The 25,171-nt window shown below is 39.4% G+C and overlaps 1 protein-coding gene across 1 annotated transcript in view; it reads right to left on the reverse strand.

The window, feature by feature from the left end:
- Nucleotides 1-25,171, reverse strand: part of Mttp (microsomal triglyceride transfer protein) — a 38,669-nt gene that overhangs the window by 11,333 nt on the left and 2,165 nt on the right. The window contains exons 2-14 of the mRNA XM_090356768.1: nucleotides 20,678-20,865; nucleotides 18,437-18,580; nucleotides 12,072-12,179; nucleotides 10,851-10,967; nucleotides 10,450-10,589; nucleotides 8,294-8,444; nucleotides 6,393-6,550; nucleotides 5,526-5,694; nucleotides 4,320-4,427; nucleotides 3,476-3,688; nucleotides 1,759-1,970; nucleotides 456-553; nucleotides 243-364 (exon numbers count right to left, since the gene is read on the reverse strand). Of these exons, the coding sequence (XP_090212894.1) occupies nucleotides 243-364; nucleotides 456-553; nucleotides 1,759-1,970; nucleotides 3,476-3,688; nucleotides 4,320-4,427; nucleotides 5,526-5,694; nucleotides 6,393-6,550; nucleotides 8,294-8,444; nucleotides 10,450-10,589; nucleotides 10,851-10,967; nucleotides 12,072-12,179; nucleotides 18,437-18,580; nucleotides 20,678-20,865 (1,928 nt within the window). The remainder of the gene's footprint in view (nucleotides 1-242; nucleotides 365-455; nucleotides 554-1,758; nucleotides 1,971-3,475; nucleotides 3,689-4,319; nucleotides 4,428-5,525; nucleotides 5,695-6,392; nucleotides 6,551-8,293; nucleotides 8,445-10,449; nucleotides 10,590-10,850; nucleotides 10,968-12,071; nucleotides 12,180-18,436; nucleotides 18,581-20,677; nucleotides 20,866-25,171) is intronic.

Consider the following 25,171-nt stretch of genomic DNA (forward strand, 5'->3'; position numbering starts at 1 on the left):
AAACCTCTTCTGCTTCTCAGAAATCCAAAAGACAAATGAACATTTGATGAGTCAAACAAATTGCATTCATTTTAGCTCTTCTTAAGCCATTCTCTTTGATTTCTATCACGTGGCCCTTTGCAGGTAATGGAATAACACGCAGCAGAAAACACAACCGGCTTACATATTGTGTGGTGGACCAATTTCTTATAAACTCTATATACAGTTTCTTATTATTTCCAAATGATTCGAAAATAAATCACCTGACTGCCATGCAGATGAGTCTTCCCGATGTACTGGAAGATGTTCAGATTACTTTTCCTCAGAATGCCAGAGCCAGAGTAAAGAATGTCAAGACTGTAAGTGGATGATGCATGCGGACTACCTGAGGACAAAACACCACATAACTTAGGAATGTTTCCAGCCATGCCATTTGGGTGAAGTGAGCAGGAGAAGCTCGTTGGGGGGTTACATACGTTCTATGTAGCCAGTGTACGCAGAAGAGGACCCACTCTTAGAGAAACGATCGTAATTGTAAGCCACCATTTCCTTGAGAACTCGGCGGACCATTTTGCTGCAACATAGAAAAAGGAAATGTCACACATCACTGTTTCCCAAAGAAAATTAGGGAATAAACTAAATCCTCAGTGGAGAAAGAAGGGGCCATTTTTTTTTCCCTCATGCCACTTCAAGACTGAATGAGGTTATCAGCTGAATGTTAATACTGAGATCAGGGCTCCTCTCCATTCCTCAGGTGTTTGAAATTTAATTTAGTATCAAAATGATAGCAAGAAGAGGATGCCTCGCTGGGAAATAGCACCAGCTGACTGCTGCCACACAACTCTGGAGCAGAAAGCACACAACCTTTGAATCATTATGATGCCTCTGCTGAATTCCATGAGGGAAGCTGTACTCAACTGAGGGGGTGGAACATTTTCTCTTTAAACATTTTTTTCTAACACCTCTACTGTGAATCAGCTAATGATACACAGCAATATATTTCCAAGATTTCTTCTATAGCCATGTAGTTTCTAATTAAAGAAACATAACTGATGAAACAACTCTATAAAACCCATGCACAATCATCTCTAAAGTTGGTTTGAATTCATTCTCCATGCCTATATCTTACCTATGTTATTAGTGTTGAGAGATTTGTGTTCCTTGTTGTGTGATCCTATCAATTGTAACAAAATGACAAGAGCACAGCAAGGTATCAGAACAATCAATCACAGAGGAAACTTTCCCAAGGCAAAGGCAGGAGACACAGCTGGGCCTCCCCAGGGAGTTTTGTGTAAGCACTGAAGAGCCAGGAGAGTGCTGGGATCTGGAAGATGGGAGCTTGTCCAGAATCACTGAGAACACACTCGTCTACTGATGGGCTATCTAAATCTTCACTTGGCCTAAAATGTGAGTCGTACCTAAGGTTTGTCAACTGAAATAGTAACTTCTCTAACTCTAGCTGTGATAAATCGCGCTTTAATGATTCCTAACATTTGGAAAGTAAAACCGTGCAGCCTCTTATTGTGCCATTTCTAAAAATAGGGTGGTTGAAAATACAGTTTGATTTCCAAGCATTCAGCAATACACATACTTACCAGAAAGGGCAAACATCCAAATCGTCAATGGCTGCATTAAGCCTGACTTACCAGCCTCACTAAGTAGTCCTCTTTGGGAAACCTGAGCTCGTATTATATAGCTCAGTGTAGTGGCCATGCCATCGTGGCTAGCTGCCTGTGTAGAAGTGAGTTTGAACGCATAGACATGTGAGAGGGTTCATACCTGGCAGGCATTTCAAAACGTAGAATGTCTTGAACAATGGAGAGCATGTATTTATTCATTTCTTTGGGAAGTTCCCCAATAGATAGCAAGATGTTTTTCACCTCCATGTAGGATGGATTGCTATTTAAAATGACAGCAGCGGCTGCAGTGCGAACTGTCTTCTCATGAACTTTACGATTCTGGTGGTATATCCTGTTCAAGGTTTTCTTCACCTGAGGGAACATGATGCTCAAACTTAGCACACATCTTGATTTTTTAAAATAACTGTACTATAGTATGTGGTAGTTAGATGTAATATACACTGGGATCTCCTCATAAATTATACAGGATTTTAGACAGTCACACAATGAAACCAAAGGAGGATATTCTTTGGAGGGGAACACAAAGGCACAATGCCTGTGTACCTCTGACCATACAAAATGAACCATCATGCTTAGCCAACCACCTTTAATATAAAACTGGTTGGAAGGTACTTGCCTGCAACCTAGAAATACTTTTCTCAGTGTTAAATACCTCTCACAGGAAGCTCATACTGAGGATTGTAAACCTTCGCCACCTAACAAAATTTTTATTTAGATACTAGCTTCTTGAAAATGTAGTTATATGAAATGAGGTCATAACTTAGCCAGGCTGTTTTCAGTATGGAAATATTTTAACAGCATGGTAAAACATATAAAGATAAAAATCTTTCTGAAGAGTTTTTTTTTCCCTAAGAAAATATGTTTTCCTTGTTCATCCACTATGGAAAGCAGTATGGCAATTTCTCAAAAGACTGAACATAGAGCTCCCCTATCACCCAGCAAGTCCATTCCTTGGCATTTACCCAATTGTCCAGAAACAAGGATATACTAAAGCTCAAGGATGCTTACTGCAGCACTATTTACCATAGCAAAGATATGGAACCAACTCAGATGCCCCTCAGTAGATGATTGGATCAAGAAGATGTGGTACTTATTCACAAGGGAATTCTATGCTGCCATCAGAAAGGATGACATCGCCCCATTTGTAAGAAAATGGAAATACTTGGAAAAATCATATTAAGTGAAGAAAGCCAGACCCAAAGGAACATAGGCTCAATGGTTTCCCTCATTTGTCATAATTAGTACACATCTAGGACTCTTCTAGCAGAGGATTACAATAGCGCAAAGCCTAGACACATAAGGCCATATAGGATGAGGCTAAATGAAAGGATCTCCAGGATATGGAAACGAGAGGTTTATCTTGTGTGCCTGTTGTCTTAATGTACTATTTAATGTACTATGTTATTTCTCTTCTCTTTTGTTGCCCTTTGGTTAATCTCACATTGTTATAGTATGTGACTTAGTTACCTGGCATATTGTATACCTGTTTGTTTATCTATTTATTTGAAATAGGAAAGGGAAGGAGGGAAAACAAGGTGATTGGGAGGGGGTGGGGGAGGAAAATGGGGACAAAAAAAATGAGAAGGGTTATCAATGTGTGAGAAACAATGCACCTACTATCTGGTGAATATAACTTTAACCTATCTATATATTACAATAAAAAGAAAGAAAATACTTTTTCATATTTGTGTCCCCTTAAGTGAAATTTAAGAATTATTTCTAAAGCAGAAAAAAAGAGATCATTTGGAAAAACAACTAGAGTGATTTTAAAGGAGCTTATGTTCACTTTATGTTGACATCTGGAATATTTTTTCTCCTTCTGTTGTTAATGATGGGAAAGTTCTCAGGACCCTTACCTCATCAGTGATGAGGGGGACATCATATCTCTGCAGAGTCGTGATGGCAAGGTGGCTGATAGACCCTTCTCCTGACTCTGCGAACTTGAGGAGGAGTGGAATGGCCTCTGGAAGTAAGGCATTCTTCAGAGCCAGCAAGTACATCATTGTGTCCTCTTTCTTCTGTGGCTTCTCAAGGCCTCCCAAGATCAGCTTCTTGGCTTCAACTACTGCCTAAAAACAACACAAACAAAAACAGAATCAAAGACACACGCTCAGACATATGCCCACAAGGTGGCCTACGTTTTCATTGGCTACCTGCCTGACATACCTAAGGAAAGCTAACAAGGAAGGCTTGATAAAAGTGCCTTTCGAGGAAAAACACTGTATGGAGACATTAACTCAAGCAGTGAGTGTGATAAGTATAGGTATATTTAGCTCTGGATACATTCTGAATGTGAAAAGAAAATATGAACATTCACCACAGTCTATCTGGTAGCCAAAGCTCCTTATTAAAAAAAGAAAGAAAGAAAACAGAGATTTTTTAAAATTAAAAGATGACCCAAAAGCATGAACAAAATTTGAATGAGAATGACAAAGCCAGTGAAAGTTTTCATCGACTTCCAAGACAATGTAAAAGATGTGTTAAGAACTAAGCTCTCCCATGATCAGAAGAACTTTAATTTGATCATCAATCGACATCCTTTTTACAGGACAGGCCTTGGAAAGCTAGTAAGAAGGAACTGTATAATAAGCAATAACAAACAGTAGATCAAGGACTAGGAGAGCCAGCAGAGGGCAGTGTGTCAGGGATTAACCAGATGGGCTGGAACGGTAGCAGGCCTGAGATGTGATATGTACTTACTTTGAGTTTGCAGCCTTCATTCTGACACAGCTTCTTGACCAGGGCTCCGATGACGATCATAACAGTCTCTCTGATGTCGTTGCTTCCAAAGGAACCTTTGAATTTACTCTATCAGCCAAATACAGATAAAATAGGTTACCAAGACATTTAAACATGCCAATGGACACTTCTTGTTTAGAGAAACAAGTAATCAATATCCAATGAAAAGAGTTTTTATGGCCTTGGAAAACAAACTCAGTATTTTGCTTTGAGATACTCAGAAGTTTGCTATCTGGTTTTGAATGAAGAGGTAAGAGAATGTCTCCTTAATCGTGGCCTATGAAGTCTTTCAAGGTTAAAGAGATTGGATTCTTTGAATTGTTAGAAAGCAAAAGAAAACGTTGGTCAACTTTTATATGTGAAAGCTGTGGGGAGTCATTTCCTTGACTAGACTCTCAAATATGCTTATTTTCCAAAAAGATTATAAACTATTCCACTAGATCATAAGTAGGTATGTAGCTGGACATGGTGGCTCACACCTATAATCCTAGCTACTCAGGCAGCTGAGATCTGAGGATCATGGTTCAAAGCCAGCCCAGTCGCTAAAGGCCACGAGACTCTTACCTCCAATTAACCACTAGAAAACCAGAAGTGGCTCTGTGCTCAAGGGGTAGGGTGCTAGCCTTGAGCTGAGGAGCTCAGGGACAGTGCCCAAGTGCAGAGTTCAGTCCCATGACCGACAAAAAAAAAGTAGGTATACACACTTGGAAAAACATCTTGAAGTCAAGAACAGTCTAGATTAGTTTCCAATATAATTTTTTATATTACAATGATTCTGTCTGTTCAATATACATAATGCCATAATTTTGAAGCTAAAACAAAGTTTCAAAAATTGCTTTTTGAAGTATAATACAGATGACCTTTTCCATCTGACATCTATTCTATGCCACAAGATACGATGGGCAAACTCAAACTGCAAGTTTCCACAAGCCTTGTTTAGGCTAATTAGTGGGGCCCTCAGGACACTACATGGAAGTTCTACTATAGGGCTAGTAATTAATGGACATAATATAGTCCAACAGAATCTGAATGTGAACATTCAGAAGCTCTTTTTTTCAGCTTCCATTCTACATAAAGGTGAACAATACAATTTTTAATTACTGCATATATTAGGAGTTTTTTTTTAATTAGCAGCTGAGTTATTTTCTTAGTGTCCTTTTGACGTACCACAAGAGTTCTAAGGAGCTCTTCATCTGGATGGGAGGCAAAACCACAAGCATAGAGAAACCTCTCCTGAAGGATAATGCTGCTGGTACTTTTGAAATCTAGAAAGTCCAGGATAGCTTCCAATGAGTCAGAGGTCTGAGCAGAGGTGACAGCGTCTACCAGCTGTGGCCTGCACAGTAGAAGACATTGGTGTGAGTAAACAGTTATCAGATAGCTCTGTCACTCCCAGACTCTTCGTCAATTTTAGTTTTCTACAGAAGTGATCTCTTTAAAGCAAAAGCAACCCAAAATATATAGCTCTCTGGAAAAGATGCTTTCTCCGCTTTATCTAAACCTCTCACTTCATTGTTTCTCTCTTGAAACGTTTATTCAGAATATACCAGCTAACTCTACACTATGAACTTATATACTTATATAGTGAATTATTTTATCACCTCTATTGTATCATTCTAATAGTACAGATGAAATATGCTCATTGTGAGTCATTAGTGAGAACTTACTATTGTATTTCTGATCAAGTGACCCTTGAGTGACTGTGTGGTAGCATAATTGTTCGATGTAAATATGGAAAAGCAGAACAATTGATTTGAAAGTGGGTCAATTGGTTTAAGAAGAAATAACCTATTGGGCTGGATGTTTGGCTTAGTGGTAGAGTGCTTGCCTAGCATGCACTAAGACTCTGGTTCAATTCCTCAGTACCACATACATAGAAAAGCCAGAAGTGGTGCTTTGGCTCAAGTGGTAGAGCCCTGGCCTTGAGGAAAAAGCCCAAGGACAGTGCTCAGGCCCTGAGTTCTAGCTCCAGGACTGGACAAGAAAAGGAATAACCTATAAAGGTTTTAGGGACAAATAACCCCGGGAACTTACAGGACTTCCTTCTTCTCTGTCTTGAGGATTTGGAGAATCTCTTCTCTCTTAGCAGTCCTGAGGTGCTGAATGAAGGCCAGGAAGCTTCTGACGGAATCAGCATTGGAGAGGTTGTCAGGCTCCAGCTGTTTCCTGATGGTCTGCCAGTGCTCTGAGAGCTGCAAGACACGACCACAGACTCATGTGCATCCCCACTGACCAAGGCTCAATGCTGCAGGTCGATCTGACGATTACAAGCCTTTTTGTCTCTTACCTCTTAACAAGTCTCCCTGCGTCTAGCATAACTCACCGGAAGTACAGAAGCAAATAGAGGCCTAATGACCTTGTGTGCCATCCCTCAGTGGAAGATCCATATTTCTCTATTACTATTGAACTTGAAGACCCTTGGACAACAACGAACTAAGCGTATAGGTCATTCAGTGGCTATCCCCAAGGAAATCATATCTGAGGCCAGTTTTAACTATCTTAAAGAAACTGTGCCGAATTTTAATGAACCTCAGGAAAGTGGAAGAGGACTAAAGATGAGAACTGCTAGTGAAGGGGCCAGGAATTTGGCATAGTGGTAGAGTGCTTGCCTAGCATGCACTAAGACCCGGGTTCGAGTCCTCAAGTACCACATACATAGAAAAAAGTCAGAAGTAGTACTGTGGCTCAAGTGGTAGAGCTCTAGCCTTGAGAAAGCCCAAGGACAGTGTTCAGGCCCTGAGTTCAAGGCCCAGGACTGGAAAAAAAAACTTCCAGTGAATTGCTTCAAATTTCCAAATTACCCACAGTGTACTGAAAATTAATTTTTATGAACCTCCTTATATTCTCCTTATTATTTTGTGTTAAACTCAGTATTTTACTATTATTAAAGTTGAAATAGTTCCTTATTTCTATCTATGTCAAGTACAGCAGTGATTAGGTAAAGATATATATGACATACATTGTGGTTATTGTACTATGGTTTTAAAAATAGCAATACTAATTAATGGTATCACCTGATTTTTAAACAACCAAAATGATTTATTTTTTAACCTTCACCACTTTTCCCCTCGTTATACAGAACAAGTTAAAATCTCAGGGTGGCTTCCAATTTTCTCACACTAGGTGGTGGCAACATACTGGCAGCCTTTAATGGCTTTTTCTACTATGCAATAGACACTTATTTTTCTTTTCTGAGGAAATCTCTTTTATCTACCTAATCTTAAGAATGTAAAACCTTTGAGGTGAAGAGCTCAGGGATAGTACCCAGGCCCCACAACCGACCAGAAAAAAAAGAAAGAATGTAAAATCTCAGATATACTTAGCTTAATATTTTCTAGGTCACTTCTGAGGTCAGGGTATATCAATATTAGTTCCTGAATGACATAAACCTGCATTCAATAATTAAGGCAAAAATATGAAAAATCACAGGGGCCAAGTATGGTATGAGGCTTCTCTTAAATCACAGTATTATTTATTTACTTATATGTGTGTGTGTGTGTGAGTGTGTGTGCGTGTGTGTGTGTGTGCTGGTCAACTCAAGCCTGGGTGCTGTCCCTGAACTTTTGTGCTCAAGTCTTGCACTCTACCACTTAAGCCATAGTTCTGCGTCCAGATTTTTTGGTGGTTAATTGGGGATGAGATTTGCACAGGCTGACTTTGAAGCACAATCCTCAGATCTTAGCCTGAATTAAACTACAGACATGAGCCACTGGCACCTGGCTGGTGTATTGATTTTTCTTTATAAGAGATGGAAGTGATAGGTTTCCTTCATTACTTTGGTTTTATGCTTTATCTTGAGTGTGGATTGCTAGGTTTAGCTATCCTAACTGTATGGTGGCTGGTAATCCTTTAGTAACTTTCTGTAGTTGATGCTTTCCCTGGAGACGTAAAAACAGCATATAAGCCACTGCAGCTCCACCTCAGCTTACACTTACAGAAAGGCATCCTTTGCATGCACTCTGGAAGACCTGACCCACAATGGGAATGGCTGTGTACTTGGAATCAACTGCTTTAATTACAGAGGCAAGCTGCTTTCCAGGTATCAGTCTTGGGCCTGCTTCGGTTGTCTTCAGCTCCAGTTTCTGCCTGCACAACACCACAGAGGAACATCACATTCTAAACTGTGTTCTGACTGAATGAGATAATAACTGCTATTCTTCAAGAAAGATGCATGCCAAAGTATTCAACCCAATGTATTCAATGTATTCATAGAAGTTCAACTTTGCTATCTTCCAGAGCAATTGAAACCTCGAAATAGTTATAAAGTCAGTCTGGAGGGACAATTTTATTCCAAGACTTGAAAATTTTAGTCTTTTTAAATGTGATGATAAGAATATAAGGAAGGAAATTTTCCCAGATATGATGTCAACTCTTTTGAACTAAACCCCATGTGTTGAAAATGAGATTTGAATATAATTACATGTCATTTATTAACCAATGCAGTTAGGAAAACTTATCTGCCAGAAACGGTCTCAACAATATATTTGGGGAAAAAATTTATGAAAATAACTAGCACTTTCAGGTCATAGGCATGGCTCAGTTGGTAGAGCACTAGCCACTGAGTGAAAATGTCAAATACCGAGTTCGAATCCCAGTCTTGGACCTAAAAAAAAGGAACAGTATCTTCTAGAACTTTGTCTGTCATCGATGGGGGTTTAAAATCCCCATCCCCTCTGTGACCATCCCAACTAAAAGGATGGGAAAGTATGACTTCTAATGCTGTATAATAAAAGCAAATTCTATTTTCACTAAGCTCTTTATCAGTGCATGATAAGTCTTAAGATGCCATCCACAGAGTCTGGCTTCTTGAAGCTGCCAGCTAAGTGGCTACACAGCGATAACCGATTGCATCAAGAAGCCACAGCTCTTTGAGTCTTCTTAGTCCAAGAACCAGACACAGAAGGAACAATTTTGAAAAGTTCTAGCTCTAGTCAGTGACTGTGCAACTGCTTACCAGATGCCAGACAGCTCCTGTCTAACACCAAAACCATGAAAGGATAACATAGTGACTGTTCTCTTTTGTATCTCTGGTTTTAGGATAGATGAAGACTTAGAAATGGAAACTGACAGACTTAGTAAGTAAAATACCTGTTGTCTATAAGAATATACGAAAATAACATATTGTAAGAAGAAAAATGCAATACTCTACTCCAGATGAGACCTCAATAAACTTTCAAGATTTTATGATGTAAGGCATTTCTCTAATAATTTCTTCTGCTGGTTCTAACATCAGGGCAACTTCAGAAGGAATTTTTTTGAGACACAATGGCATAAGGTACAATAGATTTAGTGCTGGAAATAGGTTCATTTTGAATTAAAATCTGATAATAAAACAAACTTTTATATTTGAAGTCTAGTTCTTCATCCTATACAACTACTCTGACCAGATAGATGACCTCAATTCATGCAGCAGGCTAAATGCTAAAATGCAAGTCTCATGAAAAATACTGTCACAACTCTTTACTATGGAACTTTATGTTTAAACAAAGATAATTTTTAAAAAAAACTATCTAGCAGAGAAAACAAAAATCCCACCACTTTTTAGCTTTATTATTAAAAACAATTTCTCAAAGGAGTTAGAAAAACAACTAGAGTGAAAACAAATGAAGTTGTTTGCCAATTATGTTTTAAATTCTGTTCAAGTAACAACTGCTATCGGTTCAATTTCATTAAAAATAGAGTTTGTTGTCTATTACTATGGGTGATGTGGGAAATAAAGATCAAGATGTAATTTATGCTTTCGAGAAAATCATTGTTAGTGGGAAAGCAGTATAAACACACACTCAGCACATACTACATACCTTGCTCACGTGCACACATACAACACTCCCCCTACACACATACATATATATACATACACACTATACACAAATGCCTCACACACACATATATATACATACCACACAGATAACACACATGCATTATATACACATGCACTACACAATATGTCCACATACATGCACATATATACACGCTACACACATACACATATACTACACATACATACACACCATTCACCTCTATTAACAGATCAATTACCATAATAAATCAGAGAAACACAATGAATGTAAAAGTTTCAGCGTTGTCTTACTTTGACGTTATTTTCCCCGTAATAGTTTGTAAGAAATTCAACCTAAAAGCACGACTCTCTTCTGCCTGCACCGCTGTCACAAAACTGTCTTCTGTCTTATAGGTAGTGACAGATGTGGCTTTCACACTGACACCCAAGACCTAAGTAAATAAGTAAGCAAATCAATCAGTCCATTAATATCTATTAAATAGCAAGTAATCAAGGTTTGAATTGAGTCAAATAGCAAAAAACTCTCAACTTTCAAAAGAGCTTTCCCCTTTACATGTCACACCCAACACGAGCGGAACTATTACTTAATTATAAGTTTCCAAATTGTATATATTGCTATTTTGATATATCTCTATAAAATGTAATTAATTGAAGGTCCCAAAGACAAAATAGGACTGAAGTTTTGATTATACCTGATTTGCAGTTGTAAACCCAGACCTCTCTATTTTGCATGAATCCAGGGCTTTAATTTTGACCACTTTGTCTTGCTGAGCCTGGTAGGTCACTTGACAACTTCCAGAGATATCTTCCTAAATAGAAAAGCAAGAACATAACCACTTTTAATCTGCTGTGGACCAATTGAATTTTAATACTAAGTGATGTGAAAAATGAGGTCTCTAATTATGCCATTAGCAATTACTTCCCCTTAACCCTCACCACCCACCTCCAAGAATGGCAAGAGAAAAAGAATGAAAGAACTCTGAGCAGCTGGGAATGTGCCTTAGTGGTAGAGTGCTTGCCTAGCATGCATGAAGTCCTAAGTTCTATTTCTCAATAGCACATAAACAGAAAAATCCAGAAATGGTGCTGTGGCTCAAGTGGTAGAGTGCTAGCTTTGAGTTAAAGAAGGCCAGTTCCTAAGTTCAAGCCCCAGGACTGGCAAAAAAAAAAATTGAAAACTTTGACTCTCCAAAAGAATGTTGAAGTTTTCCCTCTTTTATTGGTTCAGTTTTTCAGCACCTTCTCAATTGCTCAACAATGACACATGATTTTCTGCTTCTCTTTGAGGCCAATAAGCAGTGGAAAAATAGTACATATGTACCCAACTTTTTCTATCCAGTCACTGGTTGTTTGGTACTTGAGCTGGTAGCACAGTTTGGGTATTGTTAACAAAGCTGTAAATACAAATAGCTATGCAGGGGTGGCTCTTGTATATTGCTTTGGACTCCTCTGGGAATATGTCTAGGAGTGGTGTTATGGAGTCATAAGGTAGATCTATTTTTTGTTTATTAAGGGACCTTCACACTTGTTTCACGGTGGCTATATTGGTTTACATTTCCACCAATAGTATGAGGGGGAGTTCCTTTTTCCTTGCCAGCATTTCCTGTTTGTTTTCTTGGAGCAGAATCAGTACTTTTGATTTGCATTTTGCTTATGGCTAAAGACACTGAACATTATTTCTTCATGCATCAATTAGCCATTTGTATTTCATCTGAGAACTGTAGTATACTCACACATGAATTTCCCTGGTGAAACCCTTTGTTCAATAAATACATGTTTAAGAAGTGAAAAAAATAGTAAATGCCAGGCTATGATGGTAACTCACTCTTCTGCAAGTGAAAATTCTTATCCACAATTTGGGAAATCTTACTTGTCAAATAAGATGCTGAACCCCTAGTACATTTAGCAAATACCTCATTGACGGTTCCAGAGGTTAACTGCATCTGAAACAAACTGGCCAAGCCTCTCTTGATATTCTCAATAGCCACTGGCTCGTTTGGATATGAGTAGTAGTCTTTGACCTAAGGAGAGAATAAGCAAAATACAAATGAAGCAAAGGCACCGTTGATTAGATTTGGTTAAATCAATGGCTGGCCAGCTCACCCATACTAATATTAACAGACATCAATTAGTTATAAAGCTGTTATAAAGAAGCTATTTACACTTCTATGAAGCTGCATCATTTGGATACAAAATCTAGAATGTCTGATAATGAAGGTTCTCAGGATGATAAGCACTGCACAGGGAAGGAAACAAAGGAAAGAACATCAGTATAGACTGGAATTTCTATGACAGAAATTTATCCAAGGAAGAAACATTAGGAACATTCTCTCTGGACATTTCACTATGTCCTTAACCTGTAAAACTGACTGAAACAAAACTAACCAGAGCTTTAAAGAACCACAAAAATCAGCCAATTACAAGGTTGTTGAAGAGAATGGTCATTACCATATCCAATACTTCTGAGCTGACACAACCTTGGGACCCCAGAACAAGAGTGACAAGGATTTAGGTATGGCTACAATGTTCACAGGCTAAATTCACAGTGATGTTTTCCCAGGACATTCATGTTGATCCTGGTAAAAGGCAGTGTAGAAGGTTGGAGGATTTGAAATGAAGACTGTACATTTGTAGAATCTGCCTTCTGCTTTGGGGGTACCCTTTAGAAGATAAGGAAAGATTTGCAATGAGGAAGGTCCTTGAGATTGGCAGTAGTGAGGTTTTTTTTTTTTTACTACTTTTACATTTACAGGCACAGTGTCTCTCATCATTTTTGGCAAGTCAGTTCATACAAAAGAAAGAGCGTTATCCAGGGTACACCTGTAATCCTAGCTACTCAGGAGGCTAAGATATGAGGATCATGATTTAAAGCCAGTCCAGGCAGGTAAGACCGCAATAGACCACCAGAAAACCAGTAGTAGCACTATGGCTCAAAATTATAGACTTGACATGAAAGAGCTAAGGGACAGTGGCCAGGCCCTGAGTTCAAGCCCCAAGACAAAAAGGCAGGAAGGCAGGCAGGCAGGAAAGAAGGAAGGAAAGAAAGAAAGAAGGAAGAAAGGAAAGAAGGAAGGAGAAAGAAAAAAACAGGACAAAAATACAGAGCATTATCTAAAGAGAAATCTGTGTTGTTTTCATCTTGTATTTATTCCATAAGCTCACAGGGTTTAGAAATAGAGGATAGACATGTCTTCCCTATAGTATTTCCTAGGGTTTATGATAATTATAGTTCTGCATTTATATAAAAATATGCTGAGCATCTTCCTTTAGAAACAAACATGACTTTTCCAATGAAATAGAAAACTCAATAGTTATGTAATGAATTCACTTAATGTCCACCTCAATAAGAAAGGAATATTTTACTTGACTCATTCACACAACTGTCTCAAATCTCTATTTTTACTTCTTTCATGTACTATGCCCAGAGACAGATTTACCAGATACTTTATCATTACATTGGACAATCCTATAACTTCTGAAACAGTTTGCCCCTATGAAGGTCAGAATAGTGTTGTTTGTCCCAGTTAAAAAGGAACTGGAATAATGACCTCAGTGTCTGAAAATTCATGTGGTCATATTCTCAAACTAATCACTGGCAATTTCTCAACCCCAAGCTGAGTTTCTGACATTCTGTAGTATAAGGTGGGCCTTGTTTCCTTTAGTAGTGGTAGTGTACTTGGCTTTGCAAATACTTTAGGTTGTGGCACTTCCAGATGGTGTCTCATTAGAAGCTTATAACTGGATAGCTTAGGCCCAGGAGAGCCAGAAGTATTCATCTAGTGGCCAAGTGCATGAGACTGTGGCTGGTAATTCTGAAATCCTTCAGACAACAAAAGGATCCATTAAGTGTCTCTGTATGTTGAGTTGAATCCTACACTATCATCATTTCTGATATCCTGCCAGGATACAAAGTGTACCCTAATTATAGAATTATTTGGAAAGTTTTATCTACCAGTTCAGGACTAAATCTCTGGACTATGCATAAGTACTCTTCAATTAGTGATGTACTTCTATGGATCAAGGTTTGGTTTTGATGAAAATAAATTTATATAATTCTTTTTTTCCTCTCAGACTGAAGAACATAAACTAGGAAACATGAAGAAAAGTGCAGAAATTTCTTCTATTACTTTTGATTGTTTTCATAGAACTAACAGAGGAAAAGTAGAGGAAGTTACGTTTTTCTTAGTGTGACTACTATCTCTGAAGCCAAAATTTGATTAATTTAGAGCAAACCAGTGAGATTCAAAGCAAAGATAGTTATCTATATTAGCCAAATGTCAAAATTATGTATTAATCATATGATAACTCAGATTCTTACAGGTCAATCCATGTGCTGCCACAGTCATTTTAAATTCATTATTTCACAACAGGAACTGAATAAGTTTTATGATATTCAAGCCATAAAACTAATTACTTCACTCAGTACTGACACAAATTCTGAACATGCAATCACATTGGCTCTTATCTAAATTCATAGGCCCCCAAGACTCCAGTGGCGCTAGCAGGCCCAGTACCCTTACAAACTAATCTTTAACTTAAAAAAAAATCTAGGAGATTGAACAGGTTCTTAGGCATGAAACTGGTTAAATTCGGGGGAGGGGAGGAGGAGGGGAGGAGTGAGGAGATCGCTGGGTATCAGTAGGCATCAATCACTTTTTTCCTTAGGAAGGAGTTATCTCTTGGAATCCAGTCCTTCCGTGTATATAGTCCTCAAGAATAAGATAAGCTGAAAGAGTAAAAATAAACTGGAAAGATCCTGGTGCACAGACATGCTTCATATTATCTTTGATGTCTATGAAGAGCAGAGCTGGGAAATGGCAAATGAGGAAACAAATGCATGAAAGAATGGATTGCAAATAGGAAAAGCCTTCAAGGTGAGTTTGAAAGGAATCACAGTTCTTTGGGAGGTTGGCATATGCAACCATGCTACCAAATTCAGGAACAAGACCCATGCCTAGAAACCACACAAAGTGACAAGCCAGCTCGACAGCCCTGATTGATTCAATCCATGTGGATGGCCCAAACCAGAAACAGAAATCTAGAAATTATCTACCGAATTACACCAGCATACCAGGCCAAGAAAGAATGTATGCTTTAACTGGAGACACCTTTCGACCATCAGCTCTGATTAACCTTAACCAGACAACTGCTCCATTCCCAGTTTAGTGTACAATTTGTAAACAAAACTAGAGTCGTGCTCAAATATTTATGTAGGGAAGTCACAGAATAAAAAAAGAAAATGTGCCAAGAACATGTATTGAAGTCTTGGTTCTCTTTTATAATGTAAACATGGAAGTTTCAAATAGGGGAGAAGAGGGGTTCTCTGCAAAGACAAACTGCATGCTTATCAGCATCTTTGAAATCACAGACAATTTTAGTAAGACAATGTCAAACTGGGGCAGAAAAAGAAAATAACACATCCCAAGAAAATTTCTCCCCAGCAGTTTATCCTGACTCTGCATTATTTCTTTCATAAGCTGAAATGACAGTTAACGACCTGACCGTGATGTGACCAAATCTACTTGGCATCTTAGTGTCTCGGGACAAGTTACTTCCTCTCTTCCAGTGAGTACTTCGTCGTATAGCTAAGAGACATAATGATGAACTTTAACCTGTGGCTGCACAAATCACAGCTCTTCTAGAACTGGCCCATAAGTGTCATCGAAATAATGATGTGGCAGCTTCAGGCCAGCCTTTGAACAGTGAGAACACTGAGTTCACGAAAGACTTTGTACTCAGTTGCTAGTGAAGGAGTTATTAAATGATGGGCTGACATTAAGATGATAAGAGCAATTAGTATCTTATGAACTCAAGTGTCTTGCCACATTAGAAGTCCAGAGAAGACCAGTATTTCATACGGAGCCAGATGTAAATTATACCTCACATAGAGGGTGAAGAATGGAAGACAGAATGCCACACACTAGCCAAAGAGACAGCCATCTCCCCTGAGTACTTTCCAATGACAAGGCATAGAGCATGAGAATATGAGCACAGACTGTCTCAAATTCCAGCTCCACTACTTTCCAACTGTAGGGCAAGTCTCTTTAACTCCTCATGGACTCGTGTGCCACAAGAAGATGATAAGGTAGGATCTGCTTCTCGAGCTGTCACTGGGCTAAAGAGACAAGGCATGTAATATCTTCAAACACAGCCTGGCACACAGTAAGTGAACAATAACTTTTATTCATTAAGTAAACAATTTACATTCTCTGTGTGTGTGTGTCTCTCTCTGTCTCTCTGTGTCTCTGTCTCTGCCTCTGTCTCTCTGTCTCTCTCTGTGTCTGTCTGTCTGTCTGTCTGTCTGTCTGTCTCTCTCTCTCTCTCTCTCTCTCTCTCTCTCTCTCTCTCTCTCTCTCTCTCTCTCTCTCTCTCTCTCTCTCTCTGTCTCTGTCTCGTACAGGGGATTGGGGCTCTGCACTGTCACTTAGCCTTGTCTCTACCACTTGAACCACAGCTCCACTCCTAGCTATTGGATGGTTAAGTCCCATGACTTTTCCTGCCCGGGCAGGCTTCAAAGTGTGGTCCTCAGATCTCAGCCCCCTGAGTAGCTATGATTACAGCCAGCAGTTGGCTAAGACCTCCAAGTATGACTTAGTGGGCTCCACATAACCTTATAGATCATTCCTTTATTTTACTAGGACTTAACTGAGTTCCTCCAACACTGAGTAATGTGCTGAATACACCGAAATCAAATGCCCACAAGAAACTTTATTCAGAATGTGAATAAGAAGAAAGTATTGCAATGCACTATGTGAAGTGCTTGGGTAGAAATCTCTTGGAGGGGCCAAGCATTTGGGGAGGATATTGAGGAAATCTTTATGGATACAAAGTCAAAGAGTACAAGACAATTATATGTGTACTTTGGGGAGGGAGCAGAAGGCTATGGAGTAGAGACTGGAAGCTGCAATCTAGTAATGAATACACAAAGCCAAAAGAAAAATGATAAGGGCCATAAATGGAGTCCAAAGTGCCAAGAGCTTTCTCAACAGAATGGCTATCTCCAGCTAGCTAGAAGGGAACTGAAGAGGGTCTGTAAGGAAACCTGGAATACTACAAGGATTTTGACAAGTGAAGAAGAAGAAAACATTCCTGAAGACAACAATTCATGTTTGGTTACAGGAAAGGGGATGATTAAAAAAATACTATTTCTCAGCCAGGTGCTGCTGGCTCATACTTATAATCCTAGCCACACAGGAGGCTGAGATCTGAGGACTATGGTTCAAAGCCAGCTTGGTTAGGAAAGTCCATGAGACTCTTATCTCCATTCAATCACCAAAAAAATGGAAAGTGGAGCTGTGGGTCATGTGGTAGAGTGCATCTTGAGTAAAATGAAACTCAGATGCAATGCCCTGCGCCTGAGTTTAAACCCCAGGACTGACCAAAACAACCCAAAAAAACAAAAAAACAAGAGATCCCTCCTCATGACTCCTTTTTAATACTTTATATGAATAAAATGCACATCTTGATTTTTAAAAATGTGTAAAATTTCTATGATAAAGCATTTGTTTCTAATCTTCCTTTTGAATCTAAAGCTCTTCATTTTAAAGTTGTGTAAAGTTAAAACTATCGAGTTTCCTTTATGTTTTTCTTTACTTTAGTGGCAGATTAATCTCTCATTTTCACTAATATTTTTTATAAATATCAATAAAATATCTGTAACTTCCATAAACTCCCACAGGTAATGCCTACTTCACTGGTCAAATTGCTTTTGATTCCAAATATATTAAGACCATTTTAAATAGATTAGATTCAAACCATAAAGAATGCTCACTTGTGGAATTTACCAAGCAGATTTCTGAATACTTAGATTCATCATTGGACATATTTAATGCTTTCCAAGTCACAGGGTTTTAAAAAATATTCTCTAAATACTTTTATTAAATAAGCTCTACCTTTGACATGTCATGTCATTTCAATGTTTCCACTTCATGGTTTTGACCAGATATTGATATCTTTAAAACAACTTAATATCACTTATCTAAGCTTTATCTTTTCATTCTAAAATTGTTTACTCTTCTGAATTTTATACAAGCATGCTCTGATAACTTGCAGTGTTAGTAATGTAATAAGTAATGCACATTTAACGTGTGCGCCTCTCATTAAAAAATATTTGATTCTGCTGTAAAGACTTCCACAGAAACAAAATAAATAGACCATGAAATATGAGAATTTGGGGTATTGGCTTAATTTGAGATTTCTGTTTAGTTCTTTATTTCTCAAAGCAATTGCAAATGGGAAGTTGAGAAAAACAAAGATGTAGAACCACCCAGCCCTTTACCTTTCCATGGACTAGGTGAAGGAGCAGAGGTCTTCGCAGAGCTCCCAAGTTTTCCTTTCCTATGATTTTGGGTGGGCTTTTTCCTTTGAAGATGCTCTTGTCTCCTCTCTGTGGATTCACATTCTGCACATTTACATCCGTTATCTGGAGTTGTATAAAGACACCATTAGAGCAACTTTGCAGGTCTGTCTTCATCAGTTTCTTAGAAAGTAATATGGTAAAAGAATCAACCAAATAAAGTTGTCATTTTCCAGTCCATATGTATACATATAGATACACATGCATGCATACATGCATGCATGTGTATGTATGTATGTATGTATGTATGTATGTATGTCTATATATATATAATCCTTGTCACTCATTTTAAGTAAATAAAAACACTGAAGTATGAGAATTCCGAATTAGACAAAGATATCAGCACCCAAAGAATACCATGTTTTCAGGTTATAAGTCACATGCAACCTGAGGGGAAAACTAGAGAGAGAGCAAAGGGAGGGGTGACATTGCCCCAGAAGAAATATACTCATAACCAGGTACCAGTGGCTCACGCCCATAAACCTAGCTACTCAAAAGGCTGAAATCTGAGGATCCTGGTTCAAAGCCAGCCAGGGAAGGAAACTGTGAGACTCTTATCTCCAATAAAGTACTCAGAAATGCCAGTGCTGTTGCTCAAGTGGCAGAGAACTCACCTTGAGCAAAAGAAGCTCATGGACAGAGTCAAGGCCCAGAGTTCAAATCCCAGGATGGAAGGAGAAGAAGAAGAAGAAGAAGAAGAAGAAGAAGAAGAAGAAGAAGAAGAAGAAGAAGAAGAAGAAGAAGAAGGAGGAGGAGGAGGAGGAGGAGGAGGAGGAGGAGGAGGAGGAGGAGGAGGAGGAGGAGGAGGAGGGGGAGGAGGGAGGAGGAGGAGGAGGAGGAGAGGGAGGAGGAGGAGGGGGAGAGGGAGGAGGGGGGAGGAGGAAGAGGTAATATGCTCATTATCTGACTTATAAAATGGTAATCCCTCTGTATATCACCTTCACACAACAATAAAAAATATACACATAAAAGTGAAATGTGGAGCCAGGAGTGTGGCCTAGAGGTAGAGTGCTTGCCTAGCATGCACAAAGCCCTGGGTTTGATTCCTTGATACCACATACATAGAAAAAGCCTGAAGTGGTGCTGTGGCTCAAGTGGTATAGCACTAGCCTTGAGAAAGCTCAAGGACAATGCTCAGGTCCTGAGTTCAAGCCCCAGGACCAGCAAAAAAAAAGTGACATGCATTTGGTGTTTCCATGTCACTGTCAATGGCCTTTCATGTTTAGGCTGTTATCTGCCTCATCACTTCACTTTCTGCAGTATTTGCCTTCCTGGACTCCTCCATTCTTCCTCACCTGAATAGAAAAATTACAGATGAGCAGCCTAATTACCAAATGCAGATCTATATAATGTTTTGTGCTGAATGGTGTGCCATTCTACTGACAAATAGCTCAAAGATGTGGATTATGATGCTTTGATTAAACCTGGAAAAATCTAACAACCATTCAGTATATCCAAAGACCACTTGGTAAATAAATGCATTGCAATGAGCTTTTATTATAAAAAGTCTCCATAAACTACTCTTCCCAGTATTTTATTCTGTGTATCTATTTCATACTAACATAGAGGAGAAAAACTGATTGGGAATAGAATAAATATAATTTCTTGAAAAACAGATACAGAATTACCACATGTAAAAATTGGAAACAGGCCTATAGGCCATCTACTTTGGCCTCTATTTTCACTACATGGATCTAAACCATCACAACTTTCCAAACACTGTCATTCATGGGAGTACTTGATTTATTTAAAGTTGGGTGTATACTCTCGTACTCTACCTGTTACATGAAGGCACTCAGACACCTAGTAATTTATCTCCCTTTTCAGTTATTCTCAGGCCTTTCTCACATGACATGGACTGCAGATCCCCCATTCTTAGGACATGTTGAATAGATTGCAATTTAAATTTTCTATTAATGTGATATATAGAATTACCATATTAATCGTTATGATACAGATGATATATAGAATGCTTCAGCATTTTGGAAAAAGTAGATCATTTTTGATTAATGAAAAACTGTGGCCTGAGTATTTCTTTTAGTGAACGATAAGCAATGACTTATCTAACCAAGAGCACAGAATGGTGTATCTCTCAAAGACATTGGTGACGTCTATTCTGGGCGGGGGGGGGTCTTGTGTGTACATCTGGTAGAAAATACCCACCGCAATTTGAATCAGCTGATCGTCATCACCATCAGGATTCCTCCACAGCAAAACAACATCCACGTTGGATGAAATCCGATAGCCCACGCTGTCTTCAAGTTTTCCTTTACCCCCATCAATAAACACGTCAGTGGAGTATGTCAGCTTGTAAAGCCGCTCATTATTTAATGAGAGACCAGTTGTGTGACCTGCCGGAAACAGTGGCACAAGTTCAGTTTTCATTATAAGGCATTTGCCAGACCAGGAAATGTACTGTCTGCTCACCAGGCCATCCTTAGCTCACTGGTGCCTGGTAGACACTTTGAAAGATAAGGGTTCTGCGTCTGAAATCTGTGGCTGAAAAACATAAATAAACTAAGCAGGTAACCATCAAATAAGATCTCATCTCAGAAAACTTTAGTGTGTATCTCTAATTAATAATCATATTATCAAAATCTTGCCTCCCATGAAGCAATAGGACATTTTTAGCAGTTTCATTGTATTGCTTTTAGTTATGTGAATATGAGCTAAGCACAGGTCTTGATAGGAATTTCCTTATAAACAATCTCATAATTAACAAGAAACCACTTGTATAATTAACAAGAGTCATTTATAATAAGCATATTGTAATTGCAGCAGTTGAATGCTAAAATAGTAGTTACAAGAAGTAGAGCTATGACTCAAAGTGGTAGAATGCAAACCTTGAGCAAAAAAGTTCAGGGACAGTGCCCAGGCCCTGAGTTCAAGTCCCATGACTGATCAAACAAACAAACAAAAATATCTCTCCCCCAACCCTAATACCTTAGTAAATGTTTGAAAAATTGTAACCATCTCCTCAATAACTAACTGTGCCACTGGCTGGGTCAACAGTAATAACATCTCTTTTCCAAAGTAAACAAAGGTCAAATATATCACATTAGTTCACATGTGCTGTTATTCACCACAAAACTATTATGATTGCATTATTTTGTTTCCGTCTTTGAGACATGGTTTCAAAGACCTGAGCCAGGCCTTGAAAAAAATGATTCTCCTGCCTCAGCCTCCTGAGTGCTGAGATTACAAGCATGCAACATCACACTCAGCCCTGAGAGAGGCACACTTATTTAAATTTGATGAAGAAATAGAGAAGCATAGAACGCACCTTTTACCCAAGGCCACCCAAGTAATTAGTGATGGAGCCATAATTCAAACCCAGATCCTGTAGTCCTAGGTATCATATACTTTCCTATGCTATATTTCTTACATTTTTAGATTCAATTCTTTAATGTTCCTGGGGAGTGAGCTAGGAATTCATTGTTTGTTCAAGGATGTACTGAGCGCTTGTCACTGTCCAAACGGTATTTACCTTTAACTGAGGGGAGACGAGTAACAGAAATGAAAGCATACTAGCAATCCTGTAGCATGTCAGAACTAGTAATGGAGAAAAAACAAGGCTATTCACTGGTGGCTCACACCTGTAATCCTAGCTACTCAGGAGGCAGAGATGTGAGGATTGTGGCTCAAAGCCAACCCACATAGGAAAGTTCATGAGACTCCTATCGCAAATTAACCATCAAAAAGCTAGAACTAGAGCTGTGGCTCAAGTGGTAGAGTGCTAGCCTTGAGCACAAAAAGCTCATGGACAGTACCTAGGCCCTCAATTCAAACCCAGGACCCAGCCTTCCCTGCACTCCTCCCAAAAGCAAGAAAAGGGGAAATGGAAATGAGAAAGGAAATAGGGACACTGAGGAAAACACCCCGGAGAAGAAGTGAAAGGTTTAGGCAGGCCGTGTGGAAATTGGTGAGAAGGACATGTTCCTCTCCTCCGCCCACTGCTCCTACTCCCCTTACTCCTCACAGAGGGTGCAGCAAGAGTAAAGGCCCGGTGAAAGGCTCATGCACATACAATGCAGGACAAGGAGGGAGGCCAAGGGGTTGAAACAGTAAGTGAAATCATGGCGGAAAGAGTTTGATACATGCCTCTGGGGTCCAGGTGTTTTGGGAAACATTTATAGACTTTGGAGTTTGACTCATAGACAGACAGACGTTGCTGGAAAACTCAGGTTGTGACCTAGTTTTAGGTGTTTAGCTGTTCTATGCTCTAACAAAGCTCCAAATAGACAGGTAAGAGATTTTAATAGGAATGGAGAAGACACAAAGGAAGTACCCGGGTCAGGTTCTCAGTGCAAGTAACTGTTCAGACATGAAGTCAGGTAGAACTGAGCAGGGTGTAAGGTGCAGAAGGCAAAGATGAGAACCCTAACTTCTCCTGGCCTCTTCTGTACCCAGGCTTTCTTCGTTCTGGCAAGGCATTCTGCACCAGATTCACTTTTCAGGCCAAGAAATGTATATTGTTCCTGCAGGCCTTTTTTTTTAATGACCTCTATTCAATTTTATATAGGGCCCCAAAGAGAACAATGTTGTCTTATCTAATTCTGGGGCAATTCTGAAAGGTAAGCATTATTGTAGAGCTGACATAAGTCTCAACTCAGCACAGCAGGCACAATGAAGAACTGGATCCTTACGTCTGTTGAAATCCAAGTTTGTGGACTATATAAACTATCTTATTTGTCATTGTTATTTTGGGGATGAAAAATTTGATTGCTGTTTGTTTTTGCTTTTTCAGAACACAGTCTCACTTTGTAGCTCAATCTAGACTCCAATATCCAACCCTTCTGCCTCTATTTTCCTGAATTCTGTAATTACAGTTGTTTACTATGATGCCCAGCTAGAAGATGTATTCTGATTACAATGACTGTGATGATTTTGTGGGCAGATAGCCTATTTCATTTAATGTCGACAGTTTTGGATAGTATCAAGCTATTACTTTTTGTTGGCCTTTCTTTTACTTTTTTTTTGTTCAACAGAATGTGAAAGGAAATACCATATGAGTTCTTGATAATTACTTAGATGTAATGAAGATCAAGGAAGAAAGGGCTTTGCTCACCTAAAGCTTTCCTACCTTACTCCAGAGGCCTAGAATAATTGTTTTTTTGACTAATGCTCAGAGTCTAAAGTGGTTCAACTAAGTAGACTACACTACATTGTGGACCCTGCTGCCCTTTTTCTTGTTCAACAAGCGTTCTCCTGTTTATATGACTCAGAGATCTGGAAACCCAGTGCCATTTCACTTCTTTTTTTGGCTATTGCTCTTTAGAGGATGCATAGCAGTATTTATGTTTTGGAACTGATATTTACAACATCAAAAAACAAAAGATAAATTAACTTTAGTTAATAAAGGAGAAGAAGCAGCAGAAGAGGAGGAGGAGGAGGAAGAAGAAGAAGGAGGAGGAGGAGGAGGCGAGGTAGAGGGAGAGGGAGAGAGGGAGAGGGAGGGGGAGGGGGAGAGGGAGGGAGAGGGACAGGAACAGGGGGAGAGGGAGAGGGGGAAAGGGAAGGGGAAGGAGGAGGAGAAAGAGGAGGAGGAATTGGGGCATCGTGGCTCATGCCTGTAATCCTAGCTACTCAGGAGGCTGAGATCTGAGGAGCAAGGTTCAAAGCCAGCCTGGGCACTAAAGGCCATGAGATTCCTATCTCCAATTAACCACCAGAAAACCAGAAGTTGCGCTGTGGTTCAAGGGGTAGGGCGGTACCTTGAGCTGAAGAGCTCAAGTACAACACCCAGACCTAGAATTCAAGCTCCATGATCCACAAAACAAAAACAGGTCGTGGCCTAGGAATGTGGCCCAGTGGTAGGGTGTTCTCCTTGCATGCACAAAGCTCTGGGTTCCATTTCTCAGTACCACATAATCAGAAAAAGCAGGAAGTGGTGCTGTGGCTCAAGTGGTAGAGTGCTAGCCTTGAGCAAAAGAAGCTCAAGGACAGTGCCCAGCCCAGGACCTGAGTTCAAGACCCCAGGATTGGCAAAAAAAAAAGTCATCTGGGTGCCAGTGGCTCACACCTGTAATCTTAGCTACTCAGAAGAGTGAGATCTGAGGATCCCAGGTCGAAGCCAGCCAGGATGGAAAGTCCATAAGACTCTTATCTCCAAATAGCTACTAGAAAGCCAGACACAGAGCTGTGGCTCCAGTGGTAGAGCACCAGACTTGAGCATAAAAGTTTAGGAACAGCATCCAAGACTGGCACACATGCACATGCACGCACACACACACACACACGCACACACACACACGCACACTACTTCATTTTCTTTCCTTAAGTACATTTAAAAATGTTTAAGTAACTGAAAGTATTTAAGTTTTAAATACTGTATTCATTTACAAAACATCAGATGAGTGCAGTAATCCTGCTAAATATCGAGGAGACAAGGCAGAGGGAAGTCAAGGGAAAGTTTGAAGACACATACAGTAACGATAAGAGAGCTAAAGAATACAAGAGAGAACTATACAGTTAGCCGTCACAGAGAAAGAGAGAGGGAAGAAGGGAGGGAGGGAGGGAAAAGAAGGGAAGGAAGATAGAGAGGAAGAAGGGAAGGAATCTGAAGAAAGAGAAGTGAATAAAGAGCAGTGAGAGGAGAGAAGAGGAGAGAAGAGAGGAGAGGAGAATGATAAGAAGACTGGAAGTGAAGGAACTATT

Source organism: Megascapheus bottae, chromosome 23 (genome assembly GCF_031878675.1).
Source record: "Megascapheus bottae isolate mThoBot1 chromosome 23, mThoBot2.hap1, whole genome shotgun sequence".
In the NCBI taxonomy this organism is placed as follows: Eukaryota; Metazoa; Chordata; class Mammalia; order Rodentia; family Geomyidae; genus Megascapheus; species Megascapheus bottae.